The sequence below is a fragment of the Hyaena hyaena genome, unplaced genomic scaffold, assembly GCF_003009895.1.
Source record: "Hyaena hyaena isolate Hyena2069 unplaced genomic scaffold, ASM300989v1 scaffold_632, whole genome shotgun sequence".
Taxonomy (NCBI): Eukaryota; Metazoa; Chordata; class Mammalia; order Carnivora; family Hyaenidae; genus Hyaena; species Hyaena hyaena.
The window spans coordinates 430,525-442,652 of record NW_024081263.1 but is presented as its reverse complement, the minus strand read 5'-3'; the positions used below and the strand labels follow the sequence as shown (position 1 = coordinate 442,652).

The window sequence follows — 12,128 nt, the reverse complement described above, 5'->3', positions numbered from 1 at the left end:
TTTACACGTCCGTTCATCTCTATGTCCTTATGAAGGTCTGCACTAAAAGTGCAAGCAAAATGGGGGCACCTGGGTGGCTCAGTCCGTTAAGCCTCCAACTCCTGACTTCACCTCTGGTCATCATCTCATAATTGAGACTAAGCCCCACGTCTGCACTGACAATGCAGAGCCTGCTTGGGATTTCTCTCTCCCTTTCTCTCTGCCCCTCCCCTGCTCACATTCTCTCTCTCTCTCAAAACAAATAAACTTAAAAAAAAAAAGTATAACAAAATGAAGTTTAGAAGTTATAAACCCACACGACAAAGAAGATGAGAAATGATATGGGAGCAAAAAAGAGTTATCAAAAATACTCTGGAACGAAAATCGGCAAATGAAAACGATCTCAAGTGTTGGCTTTCTCTGCCTTAAGTTGTTTGTGACAGACAGGAGCCAACAAGAAATAAGCGCATTTTCTGAGCAGAATCCCTGAAAGGCTCGGAAGTGAGCAGCACCGGTCACCAAGAAGGAGGGGCAGGGAATGGGACTAACAACTAAACAAACAGTTGAAAGTCTTTGGAGAGAACACCTCTTGGAGCGCCTATACTCACAGATCCCGCTTCCTCCCGGCGCACCAAATCCTCTTCCTGCCCACGGAAGATGGGAAGTATACTGTCTGGAGGGGATAAACTAGAAAGAATTTAGACTTTGATACCAACTCAGCCAAGAGGAGTAAGTCCCCTACCTTACCGGAAACAGGCACTTGAGTCAAGATCTACGTACTGAACAGTGAAGACTCCTTAGCCTCTCACCCTGCTGGGGCCTCAGTAAGCTTCTACCCCCTCAGGCAGGGGTTTAAAGGCCTCTCTGGGGAAACTGATAGGCCAAGAACAGTCCGCAAATACAGACATTCAGGGCTTGCGACAAAATATCCAAGTAATCTTGCTCAGTCACCTCACTGTGATCCAGACCAGTGCACGAGGCTCACCCTCTTACCAAAGGTCCCGGTCAGATTTTTAATAACTCATCTTAAATGCACCAGCCCTTTGAGACAAGCTTCTAGAAGGAAAGACAAAAACTGGTGTCCTTTAATTCTAGAACATCATCTTACAGTATTCCTTTTATAATTTCTTTCCCTCCAGTTTCTCCGTTATCTTTTATTAAAATGCCTGTCATTATTAACAGGTGCCACGTCTCCTGAACTGATGCTCAATGTTTCCTTTGTTGCGGTGCCCTCCTGTCCTCCCTCTCCTCCACCTCTCCCTCTCCTCTCTTCTTCCCTCTTTTCCCTCCTCTCCCCTCCCCTCCCCCACCTTAACCCCCCACGCTTCTCTCTCTGCTTCACTTCCTCCCTCTGGTCTGATTTCCGCTCTGTTCTTTCATTCAACCTGCCAGCGAGATCTGGCGTCTAACTTCTTCTCTACAAAACTTTCCATTTTTGCTGTCATAGCTTTAATTTCCAGGAGCTTTGGTTTTCTGAATGTTGCTTCTTAACAGCATCCAGTTTTTTTCTTGGTTGCAACAGCTGCAACATTTTATCTTTCTGAGGATATGTATTTAAAAGAATGAAGAAAAAGCCCACACTAAGGTACATTACCATGAAAATTCATGCCAAGAATAAGAAGATCTTAAAAGCTTCAGAGAGAGAAAGGTCACATACAAAGGATCAGGAATCAGATGGTGTGGGACTTCAGCAGCAGCACTGGCAGCTGGAAGGCAATGAGGCAACGCCCTCAATTCTAAAAGAAAATTATTTCTATCCTATCATTAACTCTAGGATAAAATTAAAATATTTCAGACTTACATGAACTCAAAAAAGTTATCTGCTATGCATCCATTCTATCCTTTCTCAGAAAAGCTAGTGGAGAATGTCTGAATTAAGGAGAGAATAAACACCACCACCAACAACAACAACAACAAAGGAGAGAATAAACAAATAACAGGTTAAATAGGATCCAACTGCAAAAAGAATTGAAAAAAAATTCCCAGGCCCTGATTTCAAGCTATACTACTTCGAGCTATATTAATGTTTTGTAATCAAAAAATTGTATGGTATTGGTATAAAAACAGACACACAGATCAATGGAACAGAACAGCTCTCTGTTCTCCCAGAAATAAACACATATAGATGGTCAACTAACTTTATAACAAAGAAGCCAAGAATAATACACTGAGGAAAAGAGAGTCTCTTCAACAAATGGTGCTGGAAAAACTGGACAGCCACTTGCAGAAGAATAACACTGGATCACCATCTTACACCATACACAAAAATTAACTCAAAATGGATCAAAGACTTTTAAACCTGAAACCTGAAGCCCTAACACTCTTAGAAGAAAACATAGGTGGTAAGCTCCTTGACGTCAGTCTCGACAATTTTTTGGATTTGACAACAAAAGCAAAGGCAGCAAGTGGGACAACATCAAACTAAACAGCTGCACAGGAACTAGGAAAAGACTAACAAAATGAAAAAGCAACCTACCAAATGAGAGAAAATAATTTAAAATCACATATCAGGTAAGGGGTTAATAACCAAAGCATACAAAGAATTCAGGGCACCAGAGTGGCTCAGACAGTTAAGTGTCTGACTCTCAATTTAAGCTCAGGTCCCAATCTCATCGTTTATGGGTTTTTTAACAGCTTGGGATTCATTCTCTCTCTTTCTCTCTCCCTCCTCGCTCCCCCGCATGCACATGTTCTCTCAAAATAAATAAAAATAAACATTTAAGGGGCCCCTGCTGGGTGGCTCAGGTCATGATCTCATGGTATGGGAATTCAAGCCCCACACTGGGTTCTCTGCTGTCAGTGCAGAGTCACTTCAGATCCTCTGTCTCTCTCTCTCTCTGTCCTTCCCCCACTAGTGTACAGGCATATGCTCTCAAAAATAAATAAACATTAAATTTTTTAAAAAAGAAATAACCATTTTTAAAAATTAAAAAATTAAATTTAAAATTTTTTAAATAAAAAAAATGCATATAACTCAACAGCCAACTAAAACAAAAAGAAAACACAAAAAACACACACCCACAAAAAAACTACAATCCAATTAGAAAATGGGCAGAGGATCTATACAGACATCTTTCCAAAGAAGAGACATTGATACACAGTAAATGAAATTAAAATGAAAAAATGACAAATGTAAATGAAACTTCTCTATGATCTAGCAATTCTACTTCTGGGTACTTTTCTGAAGAAAACGAAAACAGTTTTCAAAAAGACACATGCACCCCATGGTCAATGCAGCTTTAGTGACAACAGCCAAGATATGGAAGCAACCTAAGTGTCCACCCATGTTTGAATGGATACAAAAAAAGGTACAAAATTCAGTGGAATATTATTCGCCATAAAAAAGGCAACCTTGCTGTCTCCAACAACATGGATGGGCCTTGTAGGCACTGTACTAAGTTTTACTAAGACAGAGAAAGACAAACACCATGTGATCTCACTTACATGTGGAATCTGGAAAAAATAAATTTAAAAACAAACAAGCATATGGCTACAAAGGTGGAGTAAGGGTAGGGGCAAGAAAGTGAAGGGGGTTACAAAGTATAAACTTCCAGGGGCACCTGGCTGGCTCAGCTGGTAGAGCATGCGACTCTTGATCTCAGGGTTATGAGTTGGAGCCCCACATTCGGAATAGAGATTACTTAAAAATCTTTATAAAAAAGAAGTATAAACTTCCAGCCATAAAATACATGTCATGGAGAAGGAACGTACAATATGGTGACTATAGTTAAGAATATGGCATTATATATTTAAAAGTTGCAAAGAAAGTAGATCATACATGTTTTCATCACGAGAGAAAAAACTAAAATTTTAAATTTTAAATAAAAAAAGAAAAAGAAATTGCCAGTGGGACAGCTGTGCACCAGGCCTAAAGGAAGCAGTCCAACGAGAGAAGAGCACTGAGACCAAGATGATGCCTCCCCAAGGGGTGAGGGAGTGTGGGGGTGTATGTAGATCACACTGAGAGGTTTTAGGAGTCCATCCCTTGAAATATATTAGTGATAAGCACACAGAACACTAAACTAACAACAACAAAAGACAGGTAATTCATTACAAGAAATGCAATCATAATTCACAAGAAACCTCAGTGATTAAAAAAAAAACATATAAATATACCCATATAATAAGGCAAATACAAATACCTTTTTAGTCAAAAGTTGTGACCTAACTATTGGAAGATGAGGGGAAGGAAGCTGTAGGTGAGGCCGGGAGAGGGCTAAAGATGCTAAATCCTAAATCTGCACAAGAAGCTAGGACTATTTCAATTGTAAAAATCCAGAAGGAACAGTAGAAGCATGTTCTATAAACATTTAGAAGCAAATAGCAGAAGGGGCGCCTGGGTGGCTCAGCTGGTTAAGCGTCCGACTTCAGCTCAGGTCATGACCTTACGGTTTGTGGGTTCGAGCCCCGTGTCAGGCTCTGTGCTGACTGCCAGCTCAGAGCCCGGAGCCTGTTTCAGATTCTGTGTCTCCCTCTCTCTCTGACCCTCCCCTGCTCATGCTGTCTGTCTCTCTCAGAAATAAATAAAAAATTAAAAAAAAAAAAAGAAGCAAATAGCAGAAGACACAGCCCAGAGTACAAGTGGTTGCCTCTGGATAAAGAACTAGGAGATCAAAGAATGTTCTTTTTCATCATGAACACTATGATTCTACTGACTTTTATACTGTGCGTGTGTATACATTATTTTGTGTGTATATATTATATACATTACTTTGTTAAAACAATAAAGCGATGCTTAAGAAAAAGAAATCATCTAAAACATATAAAATACTACATATAAACAAGACGAAAACATACATACAAAACCGTACAAAACCCATGATCTCTCCTATGTGTAATTCTGAAATCTAACAAGCTATAAAAATCACCCAAGTTAGGTGGCAAATTCATTTGGAGAAAAACCTGCCCTGAACTGATGTGAGGCTTTTTCTAAGCTTTATTTGTTCCATTTCATCTATCAGACATGCCTTTCACTGCAGAATTGCTATGATGTTTCCTTAGGAGGTATCACCTGAACATCCATTTCTGTCCTCGACCTCATGCTTACATGCACCATATTAATCTATCTAAAATCTATAAAATTTCCAATTCCAAACCACGTGTAGTCTCAAAGGGTTTGCATAAAGTGTGTAGTCACGTGTTACATATTTTCTACAGGGATAGATATGTGCTTACAAAGAAAAAGAACAGAAAGGATATATTCATACAAGATCTATGGTGAAGGGGGGCTTCAGTCTATCCAAAGTGTCCAATTTTTTGCAAGAACATCATCATTATTTTTAGAACAACATCATTCCTAATGTCGTAAGGAATACACTTAACTTTTAAAAACACAGAAACTTCTACAGTGACAGATATTGTATTACTAATTTGTAGAGCTAAATTCGGCCTCTACGAAGAAGGCATAGAGTGAAGACAGCCTCTCCACCAGGAAATGTCACTGGAAACAGGGCCTTCACAGAGGTAGTCACGTTAAGACAAGGCCATCAGGGTGGCCCCGAAGCCAAAATGGCTGGTGTCCTTATGAGAAAAAGTAACACAGACACAGGGAAGACGCAATGTGAAGACAAAGAGACACACAGAAGGAAGACGGAGGCAGACACTGAAGGCCTACAAAGCAGAGGAATGCCAAGGACGGCCGGCAAACTTCCGGACACCAGGCAAGAACGGAGCGGACTCTCCCCCACAGGCTCGGAGAGGGCATGGCCCCGGGGACAGCCCGATTTCTACTTCCACAGTAAGCGTGTGCTGTGTAAGCCCCCTCGCGTGCGGCCCTCTGCCACAGCGGCCCTCGTACATCATCCACGCCTACTCGTGTCTGACCTCTCACTGACTGGACTACTCAATCCATAAAGAATCACGTCCACTTCAGACACCACTGTGTCTACACCCTTGGGTCCGCTGCCTCACACAGGTAGCCATTCAGAAATGTGTGCAAGAGGAAAGAGTCCAGAAAGGAATCAGTTTCAGGGGAAAAGGTGTCAAAGGCAAGTTGTGACAGAAATGGTTAAGAATAGCACTCTCAACCACTGAGTCGTGGCACCGGTGCAGAAACGCCAGTTATCAAGTTCAAGCCCAGGTTGAGGAGTTATTTTCTTTGCTTTTTACAGGACTATAAATGAGAACTAACTCCAGGTAATCCCCATAATTAATGACACCCTCATTCCTTTGTATGCTGATGTGTTTTCTTGAATGTCACTGGGACACGTGGAATTAGAAAGACATGCCAAGAATTGCATCTCACTCTGGAGTCCCCACGGAACAGTATTTTACAGGGAAAACACATTAAGGACTGCTGCACGGAGAACGGAAGACGGCGACTAATAACAGTAGTAACAGTGTCAGTAAATAATGGCTCACGGTTATTAAGCACATACTCTTTTCCAGGCACACAAAGCTATGCATTTTACAAACACTGACTTATTTAGCCTCACCTGGATTACTGCAACAGCTTCATAACGAGCCTCACTGAACACACGCCTGTCCCCAAAAGTCTTTTCCAAATACCGCAGCCAGAGCGACCCTCTGCTCAAATAACATCACTGCTCCACTCAACACACGGCTCCCACCTCCCCCAGAGGGAAAGCCCGAGCCCTTGCAAAAGCTGAGCATCAGCAGGACCTAAATGCCTCGCTGATGTCATGGCTAAGCCTCCTCCTGTCACACTTCCCAGTCCCTGCCACTGGCCTCCTTGCTGTTCCTCGATTCTCCCAAGCACCCTCCACCTCAGGTCCTCTTGCTGCCCTGTCTCCTACACCACAACTCCCCACTCCCCCACCCCCCACCCCAGGTACAGCTGCAGAACTTACTTGCCCACTTTCTAGGGTTCTGTGCTCAACTCAGTAAGGCTTTGCCTGATCACCCAGCAGTATCAGGGCAGGACTGCTGTGAGCCAAACCCTTTCCCCCACTGTTCCACCTATTGCTATAACTACTCAGCTGTAAAATTTTTCTTAGTCTTAAAACTTTTAAATGATACATTATGACATTAAGACTTTTACGATGAATATATACCTGTAGCTGTTGAAGATCATCTTCCTGAATGTTCTGGGACAAATTATAAATCTAGAAAACAAAAATCCAGATTGATACCACTCTCGCTTACTTGAAAGGAACCCCAAATAAGCAAAAGCACTGAACAGAAGCTTTGTACAACTAAAGGTATACGTAGCAGTACCCAAGGTCTGTCCAAACAGTAATACTATCTGTCTTTTGGAAAACGATGCATCTAAGGTTGAAATCACATAATTCTTCCTTTACTGCTTAAAAAACAGTTTTCCTAAGTTCTTACCAAATCTCCAGTTCCTGTGTGTTGTAATTAATGTAATTTCAATTTCCACTTTTCTCACTTTTTTTGGAGAATTATACATATACTTACAACCAAAATAGAAAAACAGTTTAAGCTCCTTTTTGAGTTTGTAAGAGCTTAACTTCTATCTGTAGTCTAAAAAGAACATTTACACATCACCTAAGGATTCTGATAACAGAACAATAACTGAAAACAGATATACTCCATTTATCTTACTTCCTCTGGAAACTTTTATCCTAGTCGAGTGGTGTTACCTGAACAGAACTGGTCATGGTGCTTAGAGCGAAGATGGTGGCACAGTCCTTCACGGTGGACTGACTGTCAAATGCCCCCTGGGTATCCATCAAAACGACTGCCACCTAAGAGAAAGGAAAAGACCAACAGAACAAGTTAAGAGTAAGAAAGGGAAAAATGCAAAAAAGAAATTGAAAAGTATAAGTGACATGTAAATGAGGCTTTGGCACTTGTTTGTAAATTGCACAGAACAGTAGTTATTTAGGTGCTCTGTCTTGATCAGAGACTTTTCCTGGAGATTATCTACCCTGACCTGATGAGATGATATTAAACAAAGGCCTAAAGAGCAATACATATGGAAGGGAAAAGTCCCCCGCCAATTAAGAGTCAAATGTTGGGGACCCTGGGTGGCTCAGTCAGTTGAGTGTCCAACTTCGGCCCAGATCATGATCTCCCAGTCCATGAGTTTGAGCCCTGCATCGGGCTCTGTGCTGACAGCTGAGAGCCTGAAGCCTGCTTTGGATTGTGTCTCCCTCTCTCTACCCCTCCCCCAGCTCATGCTCTCTGTCTCTCAAAAATGCATAAACATTAATTTAAAAAAAAAGAGAGTCAAATGTTAAAACCAATTAGCTTACCTACCAAGCCAGTCACTCATTTTTATTCACAAAAATGATATTATTATTTTATATAACTTCTATATCAGATTCAAGTAATCACATTCTATATTTTTGAGTTTATTTTCACATACCCAACCCACTACTACTGTGGTAGAAGAGATATGATATAAATCCACACAAAAGAAAGTACTACGCATAAGGATAAAAATCAAACCAAATGAAGTTTCTGGCCTCAATACACTGAAACCTAATGACAGACATAAAGGCTTTGTCCTTTCCATACTTACTCATTTTGTGAAAAGGATACGGTCAAACTAAGTAATCAACACTAATTATAGCTGAAACAAAAGAATATCTACACACAAAAGGATCCCTACCTCACATCACTTATAAAAATTAACTCAAAATGGATCAAAAACCTAAATGTAAAAACTAAAACCACAAAACCCTTAGAAGGAAACAGAGGTGCTTCCAAGATCTTTGTGATCTTGGATTAAGCAAAGGTTTCTTAAATATGACACATAAAGCACAAGCAAATAAAGAAAAAAATATACAAATTGGATTTCATCAAAATTTAAAACTTCTGCACATCAAGAGACACTATTAAGAAAATTAAAAGATAACCTATGGAATGAATGAAAGAAACTGCAAATTATCTATGTTGATGAGGATCAAGTATCCAATATATATAAAGAACAATTCAACAATAAAAAGACAAATGATCCAACTAACAAGTGAATTTGATTTGAATAGATATTTCTCCCAAGAAAATATATAAGTGGCTAGTAAATACAGAAAAATATTCTCAACATCATTAGTCATCATGGAAACACAAATGCAAAGCAAAGTCACAATGAACCAAAATAAAAAGCTTTTGAACAAATGGAATTTTTAATTTTTATATTAAAAAGAAAAAAGCTCCTGCACAACAAAGGAAACAACCAAAAAAACACAAAGGCACTACTGAGTAAGAAAAGATATTTACAAATGATATATCCAATAAAGGGTTAATATCTAAAATATATAAAGAACTTATTTACCTCAACACTAAAAGGTAAATACTGATTAAAAGTGGTTAGAGAGGGGGGTGCCTGGGTCGCTCAGTCGGTAAAGTGTCTGACTTCAGCTCAGGTCATGATCTCACAGTTCGTGGGTTCGAGACCCGCGTCGGGCTCTGTGCTGACAGCTCAGAGTCTGGACCCTGCTTCAGATTCTGTGTGTGTTTCTCTCTCTCTGCTTCTCCCCCGCTCACAGTCTGTCTCTCTTTCTCTTTCAAAAATAAATAAACATTAAAAATTAAAAAAAAACAAAAACAGAACCCTATGCACTGTTGGTGGAAAAGTAAACTGGTGTAACCACTATGGAAAACAGTATGGAAGTTCCTCAAAAATTAAAAATAAGAAATAACAAGTATTCATGAGGATGTGGACAAAAAGAGCCCTCATGCACTTCTGGCAAGAATGTAAACTGGTATAGCCAATGCAGAAAACAGTATGGAGGTTCCTTAAAAACCTCCACCTGTATGGTTCAGTGGGTTAGGTGTCTGACTCTCGGTTTCGGCTCAGGTCATAATCTCACAGTTCATGGTTTGAGCCCTGTCAGGCTCCATGCTGACCATGCAGAGGCTGCTTGGGATTCTCTCTCTCTGCGCCTTCCCCACTTACACATGCTATCTCTATCAAAATAAATCATATCTTTTTTAAAAAAGTAAAAATAGAACTACCATATGATCCAGCAATTCCTCTTCTAGGCATCTACCTAAAAGAATTCAAATCAGTATCTCAAGATATATCCACTCCCATGGTCATTGCTTCCGTGGTCATAGACCGATGAATGAGTACAGAAAATGTGGTATCTACCTACAATGGACTACTACTGAGTCTTAAAAAGGAAAGAATCCTGCCCTACACAACATGGATGAACCCAGAGGATATGGAGATAAGCCAGTGACAGAAGGACAAATACTGCCCGATTCCACTTACATGAGGCATCTAAAATAGTCAAACTCAGAGAAAGAGAACAGAATGGTGGTTGGCAGAGGAGAAGGCTAAATGGGAGTTGCTTAATGGGTATAAAGTTTCAGTTACACATGATGGACAATTTCTCGAAATCTACTACACGGCATACTGCCTACCGTTAATGATACTATATTATGCACTTACAATTCTAAGAGGGTAGATCTCATGTTAAAGGCTCCTAACCACAGTAAAATAAGGAAAAAGAAAACCTAGGTTTACACAAAAACCTGTACATGAATGCTCGTGGTAGCATTACTCATAATAGCCACAAAGTAAAAATAACCCAAATATCCTTCAAATGATGAAAAGTGTGACACGTCCGTACCACAGAGTATTACTCAGCCATGAAAAGAAATGGAGCACTGATGATGCTACCCCGTGGATGGGGCCAGAGGGCCCTGCACTGGGTGTGGGGAGAGGCCAGACGCAAAGACCACAGGGACTCCATCTGTAGGAAACGCTGAGAGTAAGCAGATCCACGGGGAAGGAAAGCAGAGCAGGAGTGGCCTGGTGCTGTGAAAAGAGGGAAATGGGGGAGTGACTGCTAATGAGTACTAGGTGTCTTTTTGGGGTGATGAAAATGTTCTGGAATTAGACATTGGTGCTACTTGCACAGCCTCTTGAGTATATAAAAAACTGCTGAATTGTACACATTTTAACAAAATATTTATTTTGAGAGAGAGCGAGCAAGTAAGCAGGAGAGAGGCAGAAAGAGAGGGACAGACAGAACCCCAAGCAGACTCCGTGCTGTCAGTGCAGAGCCTGACATGGGGCTCAAGCTCATGAACCGAGAGACTGTGAGCTGAGCAGAAATCAAGAGTCGAGCACTTAACCAACTGAGCCACGCAGGGGACCCTGACTTATATAGTTTTAAAAGATGAAATTTATGATATGTGAATTATGTCTCAATAAAAAAAGAGTTCATCGTGGCACATATTACAAAAAGAAAAATAAGGCAAATAAGGGAAACAAGAGGAAATGCTAAAGAGAAGCTCTTGAGGCACAGGTCATACGTACACTCAGATAAAGTGCTGGACGTCTGGGGGAGATGGCATTCTCGTATCACGTAGTGAAACGGTAAACTGTCACAAGCATGGTCCAGAACAATTTCGCAGTTGCTAGAAAAGGGGAAATGGGCACTCACACCTAGCCGTTCCACTCCAAGGTGGCTCTAATGTTCTGGACCAGAACCCAGAGAAAGAAATATATTTAACATCATGACTAAATACATTACACACATACATAAGGCTGAAACTAAATTTGTATGCACACTGCACTCTGATACTTTCTGCTCTCTGTTCTAGTGCTTTTTTTTAAATACTGGTCATGAGCCAATAAATTGATTTCTCTACCCTTAATGGGTAGTGGACAGAGTTCAAAAACTGTAGCCTGAAGTCATGCTTACACAGTTACTCAAAGAGAGATTTATCAGATTGTTCACTGTAGCAAGGATTATAAAATTTTTTTAATTTTTTCAAATTAATTTTTAAAAAGGAGACAATCTAAATGGGTTTCATTTAATTTAATGGAGTAGGTAAATGGACAAAATAAAATAATACATATTCATGTGATTACCACAAAACAGTTAAAAAGAATAAACTGGAGCTACATATTTAAAAGTAGATATTCAATTAAAACATACAAATAAATGATCTACTTCTTTAGCCAGATAAGTGCTAAGCTAAAATCTCAACAAGTATATTTAAAAATTTTTTTTAATGTTTTATTTATTTTTGAGAGAGAGTGAAAGAGAGAGACAGCGAGCAGCGGAGGGTCAGAAAGAGACACAGAATCCAAAGACCGACTCCAGGCTCTGAGCTAGCTGTCAGCACAGAGCCTGAGGCAGGGCTCGAACCCACGAACCGTGAGATCATGACCTGAGCCGAAGTCAGACGCTTAACTAACTGAGCCACCCAGGCACCCCTCACCAACTATATTTAAAAGTAAGACAATCATGGAGCACCTACATGGC

The 12,128-nt window shown here is 40.3% G+C and overlaps 1 protein-coding gene across 2 annotated transcripts in view; it reads right to left on the bottom strand.

The window, feature by feature from the left end:
* The window catches only part of ATL3 (atlastin GTPase 3), a 51,361-nt gene that overhangs the window by 21,254 nt on the left and 17,979 nt on the right, over positions 1-12,128 (bottom strand). For both annotated transcript variants that reach the window (XM_039257674.1, XM_039257673.1), the window contains exons 4-5: positions 7,542-7,646; positions 6,993-7,043 (exon numbers count right to left, since the gene is read on the bottom strand). In XM_039257674.1, the coding sequence (XP_039113605.1) occupies positions 6,993-7,043; positions 7,542-7,646 (156 nt within the window). The remainder of the gene's footprint in view (positions 1-6,992; positions 7,044-7,541; positions 7,647-12,128) is intronic.